At 40.6% G+C, this 22,680-nt stretch overlaps 1 protein-coding gene across 1 annotated transcript; it reads right to left on the bottom strand.

Annotated features, from left to right (window-relative positions):
- Positions 1 to 532: 532 nt before the first annotated feature.
- Positions 533 to 21,358, bottom strand: MOB3B (MOB kinase activator 3B). The gene is made up of 4 exons (XM_010001025.1): positions 20,935 to 21,358; positions 1,841 to 2,043; positions 1,323 to 1,391; positions 533 to 589 (listed from the first exon to the last, which is right to left on the bottom strand). Exons 1-4 carry the CDS (start codon positions 21,350 to 21,352, stop codon positions 533 to 535), a joined length of 747 nt encoding a protein of 248 aa, XP_009999327.1. The 5' UTR covers positions 21,353 to 21,358.
- Positions 21,359 to 22,680: the final 1,322 nt, after the last annotated feature.

The following is a 22,680-nucleotide window of genomic DNA, read 5'->3' as shown; positions in this document are numbered from 1 at the left end:
GTGGTTTTTTTCTGCATTTCCACACTGCTGACACCCACCCAAATCAAGGACAGGAAGATGGAATCAGGCGGAGCTTCATCAGTGTGCTGACAAGGTGCCCGCCTCCCCAGTGCAGATGAAATATTTTCTTTCGAGGCCCTTCCTCTCAGCAAGGTTAGTAATACTGCATTATATGATGAACCTAAGGACAACTCTGTTAAGGGAGGGAATGATGGAATGCAAAAGAAAGGGCATACTCATCGGAGCATGTTCCTAGCTTGCTTTGCAGCTGGACTTTGGCCACCTCCTGCGCCACTATGGTCCAGATCCTTTGTCTGTCTGCTTAGAGCATGAACGCTGCTAACCGCTAACTGCAGCATTAAATCATTTATGTGCTCTCTGTATTCCAAAATACAGATCTTTTAAGGGCTTTAAGATTGCCTGTCTTCCTACCTCTGAGATATCCTGCCTTTTATCTTGCTTTTGACAAATCCTTAGTTTTAGCAGCTACAGCTAACCTAAGATAACTAGGCTGGTAGAGAAGTTCTCCCTTTCAGGCCTTCTTTCTGTCCCTTAGGACACACTTAGAGGGTGTATCAAGTGTTCCTATCTAGAAAGAAACCATAGATACATTGCAAGTTATCAACACATGCCATAGGCAGTGTTTTTCAGTAGGCCTTGTGAACTGCTGAAAACAAGAACAACCATTTTGTCCAACTTTCCAGACTCTCTCCTTCTGTCAACATAAGCCTATGTATACACCACACCTGCAACAGCTCAAATTCGTGCAGAGAAGCAGGCAACCTCACTGTGTCACACTTTCATAAGTGTTTCACACCATCTGTGCTATACACCTCCTTGCAACGTGCATTTATTTATGTGTAGTAACTGAACACTTGGCGTAGCCCTGGGCAGCCCTCTCTAGGTGACACTGCTTTGAGCCAGGTTTTGGACTACATTATATCCATAGCTGTCAGACAGCCTTTGCCATTCTGTGATTCTGTGGAACAAAAACCACAAAACCCAGTGGTTCTAGCACTTCACCAATAAGCTGTATTGCACAGTATTTTCCAAACACTGACCCATGGAGAAATGCTGCCCTGACCCCTTTTAAAGCTGGCTAAATGCTCAGTGGGGGTTTGTGCGTAAACTGCTTTCTGAATTGTGTCTTACTTTTTCTTCTCTGCTTACACTTTTATTTTATTTGCATTTGAAAACAACAGCAAAAGCTCAGTCTCTGGAACCTTACTTCTGGAAACTATGAATTTAATTTTGATCTATTTCAGTCCAAAAGGAAGTGTCTGGATTTGTTACGCTGCTAATTGTCTGAACCTTTGTCTCACCTCATCTATCTCATTTAGATCCAGATCTAACTCTGGATCTAGCACACTCATTTCCTTCACAAACACGTACTAAAAGATAAAATTATAATAAAAATAAAATCTTACACCTTTATGTAGACCAATGTTACTTTTTCATGCATGCAAGTGACTGCTATGAGTAACAAGCTATAACTGACCAGTGGAAAAACACAGAATAAAATAATATGTATATAAAATGCATAGTACAAGAAAAAGCAAAGAAAAAATTGCTGATTTTCAAATGGTAGTATTTCCCATGCTGTATTTTTCTATTATAAATACACTGCACTTTTCTCTTTCAACTGAGCCTACTGAGCATCTCACAAATACTGCAGCAGCTATGAGACCAAGGATAGAGGCAAGAGTTCAGCCCTTTAAACTGCCTGTGTTCAACCACGGACCTTAATGCCAGAGGAAACGCACTGCAACAAGTGTTGGGAAGGCCCAGTGAAGGGAGGAGAAAAATTTACTGGAGCTGTATTCCTAGACCCCACACTTACCAAAGGCTCTAGTTCTTTGCGGTCTATGAGGTTGAGCTCTGTCACAAAGTAATAAAAATGCTTGTAACAGGTATTGACATGGGCCTCAGCCCCCATAAGGATGATACGGTCAAAGTGATGGATGTAGACGTGAACAAACACTCGAAAAAGCCGGCAGAGTATCTTCTTGCAGATCTGAAGGAAGTTCTTTGGAAAGGGAACACCTGTGAATACAGAAGGCAGGGTTATCATAATCGTCCTGTCGTCCTCCCAAGACAATGGCTTTGGAGCAAAGCGTGAGTTTGTAACTGCAAACTAGGTTATGAATTCATAGGGCTTCCTTTCCAATCCAGAAGATCACTTGATGCCTACATTTATCTGAATGCTAACACCGAAGATAACCAACCAAACAACAACAAACCAGCAGCCAGTGCAGAACAGCATAGGGTGCATAATAAACTTGCAGGGTTCCATGTATGCATTAACTTTTCAGACACACTTTGTAGTTTCATTTGCCATCAAGGAACTACTTCCATTTTGCAAACCTATCTTTGTTTCATTTACTCTTAAATAAACAGTGAAACATTGCTGCAATCAGATTTATCACCTGGGTATGACAGAATCCATTACGGCTCTCTGACCTTTCTCCCCTTCCTGCAAAACTGATTTACAAACACAGTGTTCTAAATAGTTAAGAATTGCCTCACTGTACCACTGAAAGCAATTGGCAGCTGTGAAGTGAGCTAGACTCCACAGCCTCCAGAGCCTGCCAGCTTGCCTGTCCACAGGGTATGGGGGAGGTTCAAAGTCTGATTAGCCTCCAGGTACACACGAGTGTATGGAGGAGGCTGCAGCACTCATTTTAACATACACTGTGCTGCTCTTTGTGTTCAGAGTGAGACAAAAGGATGGCAGAAAGGCACTCTCAAGAAAAAAAAAAAAGTCTAATAGAACAGTACCATTTCTGATCTCAATTACAGGAGAATGAAACCAATGTAATGCCATAAAAATTTTAAAAAGTCAAGAGTGAAGTTATTCTAGATTTATATTCTGAGGTCGGAATTTGGCCTAATGTTTTGTTCCCACTGCAACTGCTACAGTTATAAATAAATCGGGTCCTGAATATAATCATTACGAGTGGCTCTTGGGAATCGACTAACTTAGATTTAGATCCTTGACTTGTTAAGAAGTTTGTTCTCTGTCCTATGGCTCAGCCATAATAGCCTTTTGCCTTTTACCCCTCCAAGCCCTCGTTTAACATGGAGTCCAGGTTTAGTAATTCCTTTTCTGGAACTTTGTAACTAAAAAAGAAGAGGAAGTTAAAAAGGGGAAAAAGGGAAAAAAACCCAACAAACCCAAACCCACCAAAAATCCAGGTATTTATTTAAACTTTGGATTATTTGTAACAGTGAAAAGAATTTCCAAGAAAGATGACTACCTCACTGTCTGCAAGATGATATCGTAAAGAGAAAGGTAAAAAAAAACAAACTATATTGCTCAGATATGTTTATGTCCTGGTTTGAGCCAGGATAGAAGAAATTTTCTTTCTAGTGATTTTACTTTTCAGTTAAGTCCCTTGTAAGTAGCTGCAGTTGCTGAAATTTTAGACCACGTTTTTCAGTCAGTGCCTGCTTCTAGGACTGATAACACTCAATGTTTACAGTTACTGCTGGAGAATGGTATGTAGAACCAAGGCAACTGCTTGGTTCTGAAAAATATCTTGTGCTCCAGAAACAGAAGGAAGGTCACACCTGCAACCAAAACTGACCACACAAAGCGTTCCATCCACAAATCATACTCTGTATAAATCTGAAGGAACATGAGGGTCAAGATCCTCTTCATCCATGGCTGGTGTCCTGAGACGATTCCATCCATTCATCTGCCTTTGATCCCAATTCAATTTTTCCTGAATCCCTGAGTTCCTGCATCCAGCTCCTGTCTGCTGCTGACACCACAAGTCAAGTTCAGGGTTTTCTTTAGTGCCTGCCTTGTGGCTTCAGGGGTGATGTGCACATCATTTGGGGGCTGGGGAATGTGATATTGGTTTTGTATATATATTTGCATATATTGGTACTTATTTAATTATTTTTCTTTTCATCACTATTGCTTCATTGAAGCTGTGTAGTTTAGTTTCCAGCCTTAAAGGTTCCTTCTCCCTTATTTGCTCTCCTTTCTCCATAGGGGAAAGGAGAGGGGATAAGAGAGAGTATCTGTCATTCATTTAATTGCCAGCCCAATGTTATTAAACGGCAAAGAAATACAAAGATGACATTGAAATTTTTAAGCCAGCTGCTACTTGCTGAAAAAATATTTCTGGATGAGTGAACTAGCAGCCTTGATTCATCTGTAGGCTGAGTCCCAGCGCTGCTATATGAGAAGAAGGTAACAGAAGGGTCTTTTTCTTTAACCTGGTATTCAAAACCCCACAGCTCCCCATTATGTCCCAAGAACATGCAGCAGCTTTCAAACATCCCAGTTACACAGCAGAAGCTCCTTTTTTCATATATAACTCAGGTTTATATATACAATTGGGAAACAATGCAGTGGGGGGTAGATGGGCATGGCATAACCAGCAAGAAAGACAGCCAGCATGACTGTACCTATACCCCTCTGAGGTGTGTGCTGTACTGCCAGTGCTGTACTAACAGTCAGTCTCCTCCTGCAGAAAAGCTGCATGTATTCTGGTGCAGGATGTATCATGGCAGCATGAGGGATCTAATCTATATGCTGAATAAGCCAGATCCCTTTTATTTTAAGCAAATTTACAGGGTTCCTGACTGCAATTTTAGCTCTCCCTGTTCCTTATTACTTCTGCTGCTGCAGGGGGTCAGAGGAGAAACACTGCAATGCCAAAGAGCAGAACACTCTTGCTGTAAGCAAGGCTAGTTTTACCCCAGACAATAATCTGCTGATTTACCCATTAAAACAGATCTCTAGGTCTTCAAGGCAATGAGAACACTGAATGTGATGAAAAGCTGCAGAGTCATGGTCGTATGACAGTGTAACTTGTCAAACATATTTGTCTGCACTGGAAGATCCACCTTCTCCATAGTAACAAAATAAGGTTAGTTGGAGCATTGCACTGGAACGACTTTATATGGCACTAATATCTAGATAGTCTAAAATAGGCCTGGAAATCCATTAGATTAATTTAGTGTTCTCTCTGCCTTAGCAGAGACTATAGTACAGGTGAACTAAAGGCAACCTCTTCTGGGACAGAAATTATAGCAGCCATTTGGCATATAACAGTTTACAACAGGACAAGAGAGTTTATTAACCTGATGAGTGAATGTAATGGAAAAGTATGCAAACACTGGAGCCTGGCCAAGAGATCAATGGAAAAAACTCTCCTCTCCTCCTGACAGAGGTTTGTTAATAGCTTTGATTTGGTTCTTAATTGAAATAAGTAAAATTTGGGAGGAATATGTATATATGTGTATATATGTGTGTATATGTATTCATATATATATATATATATACACACATATACACACTGAAAGCTCTCTCGGAGTACAGGTCATGAATCAGTGTGTATAGACTGTAATACTTTCACTTCTTTCCTAGCAGTAAATTTAGGATTAGAATAAAGGCTGCAACAATCCCTGAATCTGAGATGTTTGTGGCACTCTGCCAATTCAAAAAATCTGTTTACAGCATGGATGTTTTCAGGATGCACTACTAAGCACTAAAAGCAGCGGCAGTATCTGTGCTGAATTTTCTGCTGCAAAAAGGAGAACATGCAGCAGCTCTAGAAATATTAAATATTCTTATTAAATCACACTCTGAAACACGATCTTCTCTGTGATAGCAGAACGACAAGAAGGTACAGGAGAAGCAGGGATTTACAAAATTGGGTAATTACGCTTTTTGGTTTGTTCCCTATTTATGTTATAGATTGGCAATGAACTGTCTTTAACCTCTGCATGGTAATTCACCTCAAAGGTGGTAATTTTACACAGAAATCAGGACTGTTGCCCTAGATGTGTTACTTTTATTTTTCTACACAGAATTATATCTGCTTTTTTATTGCTCAGTTACTGCCTTACAGTATTGCCTTCAGCAGTCCACCAAAGCCAGTCCCTGTCCTGCTACCAAGAATAGCTTAACATCAGCAAATGTTACCACCTCGTTGCTCACCCTTTTTTCCAGCTTAACTATGTTAAGCAATTGAAGTCCCAGCATGTCAGGCTTCAGAACTCCACTGCCTACATTCAGTTTCACAGTGGAAGAATTCAACTATTTACTCCTATCCTTTGCTTCTTTTTCTAGCCAATATGTTATGCATTTACCATCTGCAGTCTCAACACTGCCAAGTGACTTTTAGTATGCAAATATCATAATGGTATCCTAATCAAGAGACCACTTTTTTTTTTTTTTTCAAAGGGGATTAATAAAAAAATGGATTAAAAAACAAGGACTAGATGGGGAAAACCCCTCATGTAGAGTGTTCTTTGATTATGTTGATTCTTGAAAGAAAACAGAAAACCTATGGATAAATTGAGATAGTTTACCTCACAAAGTGCTGGAAGTGAGTCAAACCAAATCAAGTCACTCAGAAATAAATTTTCTGGAGGAAGACAAACTAATACAGACAAAAAAATTACTCTATGATCATGGGTCTACTGAAAATAGACATAATTTTTTTGAAACCCTTACTGTTTGCCATAGCCAGGTTATCACATCTAGGTTACCAGACTGTTGTCGAAATGCAGTCATGCAGCTGGGAAGGGCTCACAGGAAAACAAACAAACAAACAAACAAACCCAACAAAAATAAAAACAAACAAACAGGGTGTAAGGAGAGGGAGATGAATGCAGACACATCAGAATTTTCAATACTATTTCTAAGTGACTGCATGGTGGATACGACTGGACTGTAATGACGGTATGTGGGTTTTTAAGGAAAGAGGAGCAGGGAGCATGAGGAGAGAAGAGACCTGCTTGGGAATGCAAAGAGCTCTACCTTGGGACTGGTCAGGAATCAGTCAAGGGCTTCTGTGGGCAGACCAACATGGGCACTGTTGTGGTGGGTAACTGCTATAGACTGCCTCCTGATGAAAAAGAAGTAGGTAAAGCCACCTGCAAATATAGAAGTTTAACTTTCACAGGCTGTATGATCCTCAACAGGAACTTTAATTCCCCAAAAAGACAGTCCAGCAGGCCTCAAGCAGTCTGGGAGCCTTTCTGAGTGTATTGTAGCCTTTGGGCTCCTCCTGGTAGTGGAGGAACCAACAAGAAAAGGTGCTCTGCCAGACCTGATACTTAATAAAAAATGAAGTTAAAGTCAGAGGGAACTGTCACTGCAAGACCACTCTCGATTACCTTCAAAAGGTCATGGTGATTTGGGAACATTGCTGGAAACTGGGAGAAAGCAAGTATCACTTCTGTCTTCAAGAAGAGCAAGAAGTAAGATATGGAGAACACAACTTCTCATCCTCACCTCAGGCCCTGAGAAAGGTGTTGGAAGAAAATAATCCAAGAGGACATTTCCAAATCCATGAAGCACAAGAATCTGATCAGGAGTAGTAAACACGGATTTACGAAGGGAAGTCACACTTGTCCAACCTGATGGCCTTTACAACGACGTCACTAGCTAGGCAGCTAATGGAAAGGGCAGTTGATGTTCTCTCCCTTGACTCCAGTGAAACCGCTGTATCCTGTAATGTCATCACAGACAAGCTGACAAGGTACAGGTCAGATAAGTGGACAATAATGTGGTTTGAAAATGGGCTGAAGTACTGGGCTCAGCCTCTGGGCTCAGAGGGTTGTTATCAGTGGCACAAAGACCAGCTGGAGACAAGTGACTAGCTGTGTACCTCTGGGCTTAATAGTGGGGCCAGTACTGTTCAGTATTTTCATTAATGATCTGGATGATGGCTCAGAGTGCTCTCTGATGAAGTCTGCAGATGATGCAAAGCTGGAAGCAGTGGTTGATAGACCAGATGGTTGTGCTGCTGTTCAAAGAAACCTCTACAGGCTGGAATAATAGGCAGAGTGGAATATCATTAAATTCAACATGAGTAAAGACACAGTCCTGCTCCTGGAGAGGAACAACCAAGTCACTCTGCGGCTGAGTGGCTGGAAAGTAGCTTTGCTGACAAGGGCCTTCAAGTTCCGGCAGACACCCTAACAGCAGAAAAGGCCAACAGTATCGTGGGGTTGCATTTGGAAAAGCATTCGCAGCAGGTCAAAAGAGGTGATCTTTCCCTCTACTCAGCCCTGCTGAGGTGGCACCTGGAGTGCTGTGTCCAATTCTAGGTTCTCTAGTAGAAGACAGACATGAAAACTGAACTGAGTCCAACACAGTGCCACAAAAAATGCCAAAGGGACTGGAACACCTCTCATGAGAAGAGGCTGAGAGGACTCTTCACTCTGGAGATGAGTCAGGAAATCTTATCTACCTGGTGGGAGGGAATGAAGATGAGTGGGAAGACTTTTCTCTGTAGTGCCCACTGACAAGAAAGAGGCAGTGGGCACAAATTAAAAGAAATGAAATTCCATCTGACCATGATAAAATACTTCTTTTGCTGTGACAGGGGTCAAACACTGCAACAGGCTGCCCAGAAAGGTTGTGAGGTTTCCATCTGGACTGGACAACATGCTCTACATGACACTATTTTGTTCAGGGAGATTAGACTAGATAATCTCAAGAGTTCTCTTACAGCCTAAATTATTCTATGAATCTGTAATTCTGTCCAGGACAGCTTGACATGCCAGAATTAGGGCCTGAGTGCTAACTGTTTTACCATGCTGAGCTTACGGCCATGAAGGAACGAACACCTTTACACTGGAGCTGCTAGGGAACTATTTGCAGATGACCACATTAAGAGGTTAGGAAGCCTGTTGCCATCTGCCAACCTGGAGTTGTACTGTACAATACCTATCTGGAGTTGTACTCGAACTGTTTCAGGAGCACTTTGAGAGAGTAACTTTTAGTATCAGTTGTAGACCAAATCATACTGAATACAGGCATCTTGACAGGTTCAGAGAGCAATTCGTTCCCCAAGAGCAGGAAAGGACTGCATGTACACTTCCACTTCAGACCAACAGCAAAGCCAAGAGACTAAGAAGAGATTCAGGAGTGCAGATATCTTAGGTATATGCTCAGCAAGGTTTTTATGTACCTCAGTGAATGAAGAATGTAACTCTTGACAGTGGATAGTTTGTTTTTTTATTGCAGGAAGAAGAGTGAAAGTTAGTTATTACTGGAGAAGTCTGTAAATGTCTATTCAGTAGACACTTTACGTTATCACAGTGCAACATATAATAAGACTGGAAAGAAGTTGCTCAATTTGAAAACCTAAGACTCCAAAGCCAAACTGTTAGAAAAAAATGGGGACTCTGAATTCTCTGAAGGAACAGTGCTTTAATGAGACTTCTAACTACCTCTGTAACTGTACATCTCATTGATGCTGAAAGGCATGCACAGTTCATTAGCTGTTGCTATTTTGGGTGAGCTTTCGTGGGTTTGATGGCAGGATAAAACAAGAGATGAAACAGCTTCCAAAGGTGGCTGTAATTTTTTTGCAGGATCCCTGCAGCTGTGTGATACAGAACTCTGCCAAAGCAGAAATTCAGAGATTTTTGCCCTATGCTAAATCCCCCTTAAACTGGGTTTGGTGCACTATAACAGTACTGGAATATGTCTGAGGATCCCAAATGTTGGATAAATTTTCCCAGACCTTTAGGACAGCTTTGGCTAAGCAGTGGACACAGACTGCAGCTAAGGAAAAGAACTGGGCTTTTTAATCTCTTTTCTCTATTTTGGCATACACACTCTGAAGTACTTCCATGGACAAAAGTCATTAGCTTAATGCTCCCAGTTATGCTGTATAGACTCCAGTACCTTAGAAAGGTTTTATAAAAGATCCAGATGGCTTATTGGAAGTCAATGACATTTGCCAGAGCCTGATTCTGTTCCCTCTATATCTACAAAACTTAATCTGATAATAAAAAAAGAAGGGGAAATTGCACTATCAACAAAACAAGATCCTGATACAACAAATGTAACTTTTGTAAATCAGCCCTATAAAAACTCACATAAAGAAAAGCCTGCCCAAAAAAAAGTCAAGAAAGGTGTCATTGTCATCAGCATTTACTTTGAGAATGGGAAGATTTACATTTTATTTAAGGAGGCACTGTTAAGACGTATTTTAAATGGAATGAAGATAAGTTTTGTATGTCTTATCAGTTGAACTCTCATAATAAGAGACATGCTAGGATAAGCTTGGCCAGACGAAAGGAGATGTAATAAGGAAATCCTTCATTTTAGTTGAAGGCTGTATTCCACATGACACTTTTTTCACCTGGAATATTTACGTCATCCCTTGCTTTACTGTGAATGTTCTCAGCTCACATGCAAGAAGCTCCAGCTTCAAAATTAAGTTCTCAGCGTTCTGGAACCCAGTTGGCTGCAAGAGATATGGACTACGTAAAACTAAAACTTTAACACAGTCCTGGTAGTAAATGTTCAGGTGAGTGAGTAACTCCAATTTCTTTGTATCAACAGGCTTCCATTGCTGGTTTTTTATTTCTCTTTTGCTACTGTTCGTGTCTTAGAAGGCAACGGAACTGTACATTTATTTTTTGAGTTTATTGACACCTGTTGCTGTGCTTTGGGACAGTTAAAAATGTTTGTGATCTCTGCAGCACAAATATATATTGCTAGTTAACTAATTAATCAACTACCTCAAGTTACAACACAATGTAAATACTATAAAGATCACTTATTTTTATTAAAAAAATATGGGTATGGATGTGATGGCTACCGGCACATAAAGAGTTTTAAAAATGTACCTGTCCAACAACAAAGGAACTGCACATGTAAATGAAAGATAAAATGGACATAACATTTTAGATTAATTATTTTCACTTTATTCTGCAAAGTATATGCTCAAAAGCCATGGATCTAGAATCAAATATTCAAAAAACTGTAATCTTGTAGTAAACAAACACCTTGGAAAAACTTTTCCCTCTCTCAGCTGCAATTTTCATTTCTCAAAAAAACTCCATCAAGCATTCTCCTGGAGGGCTAGAAATTCATGGCACTGCAGTCTTTATAAAGCCTCTCAGTATTCACATCCTTTACTCCAAATCCATTAACAAAACTATGGGTTTAGGAACAGATCAAGAGCAGCCTCAGAATCGCTGAGATTGCCTGCTTCTGGATGCACCAATGAACCACTGTTGTAATTCAAGAAAAATAACTTCTAATTGGAATTTCCCACCTGAATAGCTACTCATGTTATGTAAACTACATTGATTATCTGAGCTTTGGTCTCTTATTTGACCAAATAAAATAGTAACATTTACCTTGCTTTATACAGCTATTCAGCTGTTAGACCTGCAAAGAAAACAACAACAAAAAAAGCAGCAACAAAAAAAAAGCAACAACAACAACAAAAAAGACAAAGGCAGCCACAGTATGCAACTAATTTTAAAGCACACAAATTCTAAACAGATGTTTTGTTTCAATGCCCAAATATTCACTGGCACTTTTCTAAAAGTTCCGATTTCATCCAGCATGTGCCTTGGAAGGGTCTGTTGCTGAGTATTATCTAGTAGAGAGCTGAATTCTTTCTATCAAGGGTGATCAGAGCTGATGCTGTATAAATAACAATTACCATTATTTCACAATGCTAATGCTGACAATATGCACTTACTGGTAAACTATAATGCTTCTCAGTTCAGCTGAACATCCAATTCTTAAAAGAAAGGTAGTTCTTTCCATATGAAGACAAGAGTTTTGCCTTTCAAAGTCAAGCTTTGAAAGCTTGTCCTCATTGTCCTCCTTTCCCCCTTCCAACTATTAACAGACTTTGATTATTCCCTTCTTGATCATCTCTGATTCCAGATGTCTTTGCAACCTTCCTTATGTTTCTCATGAGTCAAAGTTCCTATGATTCACGTTATGAAAAGGAAATATAAATTTCCACTGTGTATTTTCAAGAATAGGAAGGGCCACATCAGCTTTCCTACTCCTCAGACATGTGACTCACTGTGAGATTGAAAGAAGAAAAAATCCTCTGCATCAGCACTGTTGGTAAAGTGCTGTCTCGCTCCACACTGTGTTTCTGAGCTGCTCTGAACATTTGTCACACCCCTTCTAATATTTGACTTTGCTGTAAGTGGGTTTTTCTGCTCAGTCATATGAAACAGTCACCCACCAGGTACCATAGCCTTACCCTCTATTCCAAGGATTCTAAGCATGGCTCAGCAGATTTTCCAAGTAAAGAAAAACTTCTGAAAAGGGAGATTTATGAAACACTACAGAGATTTAGGAAGTGTTTTAGGAATTTCCTATATTGATTTGCATGTGGAGACACCAATTATTGTGGTGCATCATCTGTTGGAGTGTGTCTTGTGTCAGTCTTCAGGGAAAATGGAACAATTTAAACCTTGGCTTTGTTTGTTTTTTTTTTCCTACTTGAAAACAATTCTTTGATGTTATATGTGTAACCACAAGACTTGAAGTCTTGTATGAACAGTGTAAAACACTGAAAATTATTTGTTATTTCCACAGTCCATATGCAGGACATCTAAGTTTTGAAGCCCATGATAAACAAGAATTTTTATTGTTTATCCCTGTGACACAGAGCTTGCAACTAAGCCCAAAAATGCCTGTCAGGCTGCAGAGACTTTCTCTGGGGACCCTGCTGTTAATGTGAATTACAGCAGAAAACAGTTTTTGGGAGTATTACGGAAAAACCGGCTAACATGAACAATTCTATGTACAAAGCCAATTTTTTCACAGGAAAACAATTAACTACTTTAAAAAAAACCTTGCTCATTTAAAAAAACATAAAATGAAGAAACATGTTTTACAGCAGTATGGCTAATTAATATTTGTGTCCAATCACAAACCATTTAATGGACTTTTCTTGTTGTACCACTGTTGCATGCCATTTGGCATCAGCAGCAGATGCCTGGTTTCACTCAATAAAAAACAATGAGGTTTTACATGATGGTGAGACAAGGTAAAGTAAGGTCCCTTCTTGTTATACGTGCTCTGATGAAAGATCCTGATGATCCTCAGTACACAAATATCATAAAACCAAGCAGTATGCTTCGTATTACCAAGAAGTATGGCTCCAAAGCAAAGTAACTGTACTGGCTTGAACGTGAATGAATTCTGGTAATTCGCACTTTGATACATATCATACTAGATTTACACCTGTGTAATAAAACAGGTTTTGATCCATGAAATTTAAGGTTACTGAATGTGAACCAAGTGAATTACGACTTCTAATAAATCATTAGTGACTTTCACATAAACCCAAAGTTTTTGTAGGTATAGTTTTTGCAGTGTTAAAAAACAAATTAAAAAAAGATTATATGATTGAGGGATCAACTTTAGACCCAACCTCTGCCTTATAAATCTCCATTTCTTTCTGCTGGGGCAATACTAGGCTTGCTTCAGCTGAACAGAGACCATTAACTGTGAATCTTGTGTGGTGATAGTAGCTTGGTAGCTATGAAAAAAGATACTATCAAACTCTCCTCCATTACAGAGCCAATGATCATTTCAAGCTATTTTCAAGAGTAGTTCAGCTTTTTAGGAGTCATCTAATGAAGAAAATAATCAAGCTTATTTGTGTTCAATTCCAATGAATTGCTGAATGACTCTAACACACTCTTGTGGCATAGAGGCTGCAAGCCTTGGTCTCCTCTGCTAAGGACAAAGGGACAGCTAATAAGAGGGTGGTTTGATCATACTGTAGAAAAGTTGTTCTAACAAAATGAATGTTTTCCTTAATGGTGCAAGGTCTGGCCTTTGCTTTTTCCTTCTCCTCTACCTCCTGAGCACCTTCACATGTTTGTGTTCAGGGTCGCACCAACTTAGATATAAAAAAAAATAAAAATTGAGACTGTTATCCTTCCTACCTTACCCTTTGTATCTTTTAAGATACCAGGGCTTTTTATCCTTAAGAATTAATGCAGTCAAAAGGACTATAGTTACCTTCTTCAATATCACATTAGAGTTGAGATTTCAAGTTATTTTCTACAAGGTACTGAATAGATAAGGCACCAATTATTGACAATTCCCTGCCTGAGGGACTACAGTGGCCTACGTACCACAGAAATGGCGAATCCAACAATCACCATGTTAAAAGGGGAGCCACTCAGAATACTCAGAATCACCATAATTGTCCTTAGCTTTCCTTTTTGATATGGCCTTTTCCCATGTAAACATACTCATAAAGAAAAGATAAACCATAAGATGCAGCCATATAGACAAAAGCCAGTCATGTCATAAACCTAGTGAGTGTCCAGCTGAAGGAAGTGGTCAAACTAATCTGCACCAAAAAAGTCAATCCCAGCAGAAGCCACACAAAACAGTTTTTCTCTGTGAAATATATTTCTTCCCATAATCTTTTGCTGACATTTGTTATTCTAAGCATGTAAGCTCCTTGAGGCAGAGAACTTCTGCATAACTAGGCACAAAAGTGTACTACTGATGTCAGTCATCTTGATTTCAGTAAAGTATTTGACACTCTCTCCCACAGCATCCTTGCAGCTGAACTGAGGAAGCGTGGTCTGGATGACTGGGTAGTGAGGTGAATTGTGAACTGATTGAAGGAAAGAAGTCAGAGAGTTGTGGCCAATGGGACAGAGCCTAGTTGGAGGCCTGTATCTAGTAGAGTCCCTCAGCGGTCGGTACTGGGACCAGTACTATTTAATATATTCATCAATAACCTGGCTGAGGGAACTGACTTCACTGACAGCAAGTTTGCCTATGATACTAAACTGGGTATTGTGGCTGACACACCAGAAGGTTGTGCTGCCAGTCAGCAAGACCTGGAGAGTTGGGCAGGAAGAAATTTAATGAAATACAACAAGGTTAAGTGTAGAGTCTTACACCTGGGAAAAAACAACCCCATACACCAGGTTGGGGGCTGACCTGTTGGAGAGCAGCACAGGAGAAAAGGGACCTTGGGGTCCTGGTAAACAGAGGGATGATCATGAACTAACAATGTGCCCTTGTGGCCAAGGACGCCAGTGGCATCTTGGGATGTATTAGAAGGGGTGTGGTTATTAGGTTGAGAGAGGTTCTTCTCCCTCTCTACTCTGCCCTGGTGAGGTCACATCTGGAATATTGTGCGCAGTTCTGGGCCCCAAAGTTCAAGAAGGACAGGGAACTGCTGGAAAGAGTCCAGCACAGAGCCAAAAAGATAATTAAGGGAGTGGAACATCTCCCTTGTGAGAAAAGGCTGAGGAAGCTGGGTCTCTTTAGCTTGGAGAAGGGGAGACTGAGGGGTCACCGCATCAACGTTTATAAATACGTGAAGGGCAAGTGTGAGAAGGATGGAGCCAGGCTCTTCTCAGTGATGTCCAATGATAGGACAAGGGGCAACAGATGCAAACTGGAGCACAGGAAGTTCAGTGTAAACATGAGGAAAAACTTCTTCACTGTGAGGGTGACAGAGCACTGGAACAGGCTGCCCAGAGAGGTTGTGGAGTTTCCTTCTCTGGAGACATTCAAAACCCACCTGAACACGTTCCTGTGTGAGTTACTCTAGGGGATCCTGCTCTGGCAGGGAGGTTGGACTAGATGATCTTTTGAGGTCCTTTCCAACCCCTAACATTCTGTGATTGTGTGTGATTCTGTGAAGACAGATGAAAGGGATGGGAGTACTCCCCACAACCTATACTGGTTACAGCCTTGAGCACTAGGTAGAAAACACCGACTATCTGCATTTACCATATTATCATACTGTTGGCATATTACTGTACTAAGCACATTCTAAAATACCCACCCATAGGCTAGAGGGTTCTCTACTAACAAAAAGCCTCCTGCTCTTTGAGCAAGTGTAGTGAAATCTTTAAGCACTGTCACTTTAAATGGAAGCGAAGAACTAGTTAAGCAATCGTATCTAAGAGTGACAGAATATAATTCAAGATAAAGTAATGTTACATGTTTCTCCGTATAAATGTAGCACTCATCTTTTGGGAGCCTGAGCTTGCTTTGTGGAATACCATCATGGTCCCTTTACTGCAGAACTGGATATTAAAGCAGATCTCTCAGCTCTGTGTGTGCATTGGCTTGTTGCGCACCAGGTGACAGATTTGGCTTTTGGTGCAACATAGAGACCACCGTGAATTTTCTACAATATTTCTGAGATTAAATAATAACTTAAGTTCGGGAAAATAAACCTAGGCAAAAAGAAGCCATTAAGAAATCTGACACCTTTGAATCTTATTTTTCTTTGGTTCCAAAAAATGAACCAGCAAAGTCATTATGACCTGCAAATACTAGTCCTACAAATATTCTGCTTTGCAGCATATTAAACAAAGTCTGTTTTACAAGGTTTGAATAGTCCTCCTTGTTCATCAGGGAAAGAACTGTACACAACACTGTGGAATGCAGACTACTCAGTTAACAGAAACCCACTTTCCAAGTCAGAGCATGTTCAAGGAATTGAATTTCCAACACTCTGGAGTTAGGCACAAGCTCAGCCCCAGTGTGCCACAGACTTAACAGACCACAGACACAAGCTGTGTTGCGCAGGTAGCTAAGGAAATGAGGTTACATATTCAGTTAGGGTAGAAGCTGTGGTTGTGGATTGCTGGTACCTCAAAAGACTACTGCTGACCAGTTAATAGCCAGCAACCTGACCCCTCCCCTCAGTCCCTGGCAAAGCTTTGTTTTAAAATAAATGAAACAAACCAGCTGTAGAGATTGTATATTTTTAAGCATGGCAAGCTTGCATGAAGCAATGTCAGCTCCTGCATGGTGCAGCTGTAGTGGTTGCAAAGAATTAATTAAAAAATTATGCAGCAAACACCACTTTCCCCACACCATGGGCACCTCCTCATACTTTGGAAGAGCAGTAAAACAGGGATAGTTGTAAGACAAGTCAGTGATGTCAAACTCTCTCTCCACATTAGTGCAGGCTGTATTGTGAAGAGGCCTTGCAACCTTTGCCAGCTACGAAAATTTACTAGTTAAGCATTGACCAGGCAGTGTATTTCTAAAGACACATTTTTTTAATCTGAAGTCCTAGGCTTTAAACACTTCAGAAGTATGTTTTTCTTTTTATCAGCCATAACTAGGTTATTTGATTACAGCAACTTAATAACCTCTGAAATACTCCTCTACAAAACCTCTCATAACTTAGAAGTGATTTTGTACTGCCATTAAATACCAAATCACAGCTTCTTAAGCTGCATAATCACTTTCTAATAAATTTAGCTCTTGTTCCTGAAGCAGCCTGTCAGTGTTGAAATTAGAATTAAGACTCACAGGACAGTTCAGGCTGGCACAGATTTTTGCAGGTCTGCATCCCAGCTTTCTTCTTTGTATAGCCATCAGATCAGGTTGCTTAAAGCCTGATCTTGAAAACCCCAAAGGATGGAGATAGCACAGCCTTTCTGGGTCCCCTCTCAGCTGCTTTACTGTCATCATGGGGAAGAGTTTTTCATTAAGTTCATGTTCTTGTTTATTTCAGCAGCACTCACAGTCTTCTGACTGTATTCTGATTTTAAACTATGGACCTGATGAAGAAATAACATGGTGATGTTCTCTGGCCTGTGTTAAACTGGAGGTCAGATTAGAATAAACAAAATAATCCCCTGTGGTTTTAAATATCTGGATATCTTTCCCAGCGACTCTTAGAACAGAAAATCCAAACAAAACAGAATTATTCCAAACTTAAGGCTGCAATAAGGAGGAGAAAATACCTAAGGCAACAAATTTGCCTTGTCTGGGAACCAGGACTGGAGAAGTGTTTTCTTTCTATTATAGTGGGAGTCTGCTACAGGCCACCTGACCAGGAAGACCAAGTGGATGAGGCCCTTTATAGACAGATAGAAGAAGCCTCATGTTCACAAGTCCAGGTCCTCATGGGGCACTTCAACTACAATCACTCTGGTACCTGTTGGCAGGGCAACACACCAGGGCATAAGCAATCCAGGAGGTTCCTGGAATGTGCTGAAGATAATTTTCTTCTCCAAGTGACAGAGAAGCCAACAAAGAGAGGTGCTATGCTGGACACTGTCCTCACCAACAAGGTGGTGCTGTGGGGAATGTAAAGCTCAAGGACAGCCTTGGCTGCAATGACCATGAGATGGTGGAGTTCAAGATCCTTAGGGCAAGGAGGCAAGTGCACAGCAAGCTCCCTGCCCTGGATTCAGGAAAGCAGACTTTGGCCTCTTCAGGGACTTGATTGGTAAAGTAGCATAGGATAAAGCCCTGGAGGGAAAAGGAGCTCAAGAAATCCAGTTAATAGTCAAGGATAACCTCCTCCAAGCTTTGTCATGATGCATCCCAACAAAGAGGAAGTCAAGCAAAAACACCAGGAGGCCTGCATGGATGAACAAGGAGCTCCTGGACACATTTAGATGTAAAAAGAAAGAGAACAGAGGGTTGAAGCAAGACAGGTAGCTTAGGAGGAATACAAACAAGTTGACAGAGCTTCCAAGCATGAGGTTAGGAAAGCTAAAGCCTAGACAGCATTAAATCTGGCCAGGGACCTGGCAAGGGAAACAAGAAAAACTTCTAGAGGTATGTCAGTGACAAAAGGAAGACTAGGGAAAATGTGGGCCCTCTCTGGAAGGAAACAGAAGACCTGGTTACTTGGGTCATGGAGAAGGCTGAGGTACTTTGTGACTTCTTTAACTCAGACTTCACCAGCAAGCACTCAAGCCACACTGCCAAAGTCACAGAAGGCAAAGGCAGGGACTGGAAGAGATCAGGTTTGAGACCATCTAAGGGACCTGAAGAAGCACAACTCCATGGGACCTCAGGAGCTGGATCTGCAAGTCCTCAGGGAACTGGCAGGAGCTGCTTGGAGGAGAACAACAGTAGATTGAAGGTATTTGCTGATTCCATTAGTAGGCTTACAATAGGCAACCTTCAGGATAAAAAGTTCCTCCAGCTGTATCTTAGTATAAACACAAGAAGGAAGCATCTAGAGCTGAAAGCTTCTGTGTTATAGATTATTTGTTGGTTCAGTAAAGCACATCAGCATGCCAGTGTGTTACCTGCTCCCTATGATTGCAGACAGACCTCATTTTTTGCAAATTCAAACTATAAGGGCAGAGTAATATTGCAATACTTCAAGAAACAGAAGCCTGCAGAAATACTAGTGGAAGCAAAATCACTGCACATACAACCCAGCTTCAATTCTAATTATAATTCACCCTGAAAAAACACAAAGCAACAAATGCTTAAGAAATTAAGTCCGTTTTTCATCATACACACAAAAAAAACCGCTTTCCTTTGAAATCCCCCTTCTTCTTCCTATGCTGGCAAAGTCCAGATTAAAAGATACAGTGTCCTGGTTTGAGTCAGGATGAAGCCCATTTTCCTTTTACTGATTTTCTTTCCTTCAGCAAGCTTTCTTTTAATTAGCAGCAATTTTTCCAGCTATTAGACTAATAAAGCTGGTATGTTTATGTTACTGCTGAGACTCCAAGGTCGCTTCTTTGCTCTGCCACCTCAGATGCTACAGAGCAGAAGAGCGCTATCTGCAGCCCTGCCGTAGGAAGGAGTGGACTAGATGGACACCAAAACTGACCAAAGTATTCCATTCCATATATCTATCTAAGCTCCGTGTAAGGTCAGAGATCATGGGAGTCCAGTGCCTTTCTGTTTCTTCTTCCCTTCTCTCCCATCCATGGCCAGCATCCAGGGACAATTCCATCTACCAGGCTCATGCATCAGTCTCCTCTCAGCTCCTAGCTGCTCTGCCTTTCCTCCAGCATCTCCAGGACATTTCAGAACTACTCACCCCTCAGGGGATGCTGGGGGAGTTGCTGGTGTTGGCGAGAGACAAGAGAGGTTTGCACGTTCCTGAACACATTTGTATATATTGTACATATTTTATCTTTAGTGCTTAATTAAAGCTGTCTAGTTTAGTTTTCAATACAGAAAGTCTCTCTCCATTTACTCTCTCTACTTCACTACCTGGGTGAGAGTTGCTTGAGGGAATTATTTTCGCTGGTTTAATTCCCAATCCTGAGTCAAACTGTGACATACAGTTCCTGCCTTCTTTCTACCTATTACTGTAGAAAAATCATAGGAAATGGAAACCAAACCACAGGTTTGTCCAGACAAATAGCTGTCACGGCCAAGAATAAGGCATTTCAAAGGACAGGAAACACTGCTAGATTAAGTTTCTTGATGTACGACCTACCAATTACCTGTGGGCCCTAGCTGCATATAAACTGCAAAATATTCAGATAAGCTTTAACGTATGAGTATTCTTCTTGTTTGTTACTCATGTGGTCCAAGTATTTGCATATAACATCTCACATCTCTTACAGCAAATTCACAGATTTCCCACTTGAAAGAAATGAATCATGACTTCTTAACTAAAAATTCTAAAAATTATATAAGTACACTGATATCTCTAAGGTGTAACGTCCTGTCTTTTTTTTAATTACCTGCAGCCACAGCTGAAGATTCAGGCCCTCTCCACTATACAGTACATTCTTCTGCAAAGTCCTCCTCATCCACAGGGAACTATTCCAGCAAGGATACTTCCACTTACTTGCCACACACTTCAGGAAAACTAACTATAGTACTATAAAAGGCAAATTGTTCTGCCAACACCTCTCTCATCTGGACAGTTTAGTTAAAGAACAGCAAAGCTTGTTTATTATACATAGCCTTATAAACAGGAAATTGGAGAATAATTCACTTCCCCATTTGTAAGCTTCAGATGGGAAGTCAAGAGAGGGTGGAAGGGTAGAATTCACTGCATTCTGTACTCTTAAAATTTCTTGTACTGTACTTAGTTGTACACACTTCCAAGGGAATTGGGCTTCGCTTTTCAACTGTTCTGTACCTGCCTAAGTGGCCAGACAAACTGCAAAGCAATGCAGACTTGGTTAGCTTTCAACAAGCTAATAATGCAAGCACTGACCATCCTTAGTGATTAACCTGAGAAGCTTACCAGGTACAAATAGCTAGAATGAAAACATTTTAGACTAACAAAACCCACCATACCTAACAACTGCAATTAAGATTTCATACTACACCTGCAAGACGCCCTCCTCCCTCCCACTCACTTTTTAAAGGCTTGAATTTCACAACGCCTAAAAATGAGGGCGGAAAGATATCATGCTTGTAGTAGACAGAATGAAAGCTAGCTTATGCTTCCTCACACTTACCAACACTTGTAGGAAATAGATCCTCATTGTTGATTTGCACCTCAATCCAGTCCATGAGAAGATTCATATATTGAGGTGCTGGCAATGGTGTGGGCTTCTTGTACTTCATGTCATCCTGCCACCGGTACTCATACTTAGGGCCTCCAGACATAACTGGGCATGTCCTCTCTGTGCAGAACTCACAGATAGTTCCATAAATGAGGTTGATCCTGTTGAAAAAGTCAACAACATGGACAGCCACCCAGTCATTTTGGTCTTCTCCGCTGGGCAACTGCACAGCTGCTTTCAAGTCCACGCCTGAGTTCAGAGAGGCCTGTGCTCGTTTGTGAAGTTCAAACCTCTGGGTCCCAGGTTCGAATTTGCGTTTTGGGCGGAAAGTTTTATCCTTATTAAAGACTTGCTTGAGTGCTATGGACATGTCTGCTAATCTTCTGTTCTGTAGCAGCTAGCAGAAAAGCATGGCTGAAATTCAATGCAGGTATCTGAAAATGGTTGCGGCCTATCACAGGTCCTCCAGGCCCTGTTGTTTTTCTCAGAGAAGCTTGTATCAACTTTGGAAGGGTCCACTAGTTCTTCCTCTTAAAAGCCTTTCTGAAAGGCTTCATGTCCCTAAGGATTTGGAAACAATATTTATTAGTGTTAGGCTTTTGTCTGGCCCAGTCAAGTTTGTTACTAGTAATTATGAACTGAAAAACAAATACATAACAAGCTGGCCTTAAGAAATGGCCAACAAGATAAACCTTGAAAAGATAGAAAAAAGCACCTCACTTTTTAAAGTATTCAGGAATCCAAAGTATCCATTCCTTTTCAATAACTACCAAATAGAGGCTTTTAAGGTATTAGAAAGATGGGAATTGAATAAATCTTGTATAATCTTTCCATCTTTAAAGACTCATTTTTAAAGCAATCTTATAATTTTGCTGCATTTTTATAGTGACTGCATATCATACATAATGTATATATAAACTTAGTAGATAATATGTCACAATTTCAAAGTCTTATATAACTGCTCCAAAAGTGACCCTATAATTTCACCATAGCTTCAGAGATCTCTGTAAGAAAAAAATTCCCAAGCAAGATTGTTACTTACTTTTATTTTTGCAAACCTCATAAAACCTCATTAGAGTGAAACTTACAATATTGCCCAGTTATTTTTCTTGACCCATCTTCAGGTAGTTTACTAGTGGTTTAATTTTCTTTTGGATTTTGTAGAATGGTATTTCCCACTGTTTTCCTTAACAGAAATCATGTTCATGAAAATTTTACTAGGCTATGAGTGGCAAGCACTAAACTCTTTTGAAGGCAGTTGCACAAAACTTTGCTGAGGGGTAGAAAGGAAGAGAAAAAGGTGCTTATTTTTTCTTAAGTACAACAAGAAAGCAACATATACCTAAACAATGAGAAACATGGTGTGCTAGACCCCATTGCCCCCCAGTAAAATTCCAGTGCCATATAAAATCCTCTCCCAAATAGCTGAAAGATTTGCCAGCAAGGAGCACCTAAACAAAATCAGTAGAGAAGTGTCTGGTTCTCCTTTTGCTGATGGCATGATGGAGGGATACTCCAATCATGAACTTATAAACAGCCATTCTTCCTGGGTCAGCAAAAGATGAGAATTTCAAGGATGAACTCCAGCAAGACATATCTGACACGCCCCTTGGACTATTGTTCAAACACAGAGATCCTGAGTGTTCAAATCCAGATATCCTGACACCTGACAAAGGTCAGGGGAAGAAGACTTAAAGA

Source organism: Chaetura pelagica, unplaced genomic scaffold (assembly GCF_000747805.2).
Source record: "Chaetura pelagica isolate M959 unplaced genomic scaffold, ChaPel_1.0 scaffold126, whole genome shotgun sequence".
Lineage (NCBI taxonomy): Eukaryota > Metazoa > Chordata > Aves > Apodiformes > Apodidae > Chaetura > Chaetura pelagica.
This window is presented reverse-complemented; position numbering and strand designations above follow the sequence as displayed.

What these genes read in the sequence shown, in the direction of transcription:
- MOB3B (XM_010001025.1), bottom strand. Translation starts at nt 21,352, where the DNA reads ATGTCCATAGCACTCAAGCAAGTCTTTAATAAGGATAAAACTTTCCGC. An exon ending in GCAAAGAACTAGAGCCTTTG is followed by an intron (nt 1,392 to 1,840) that starts GTAAGTGTGGGG and finishes TTTATCTTTTAG; the next exon opens with TACGTGTTTGTGAAGGAAAT. An exon ending in ATCTAAATGAGATAGATGAG is followed by an intron (nt 590 to 1,322) that starts GTGAGACAAAGG and finishes GTTTCTTTCTAG; the next exon opens with ATAGGAACACTTGATACACC.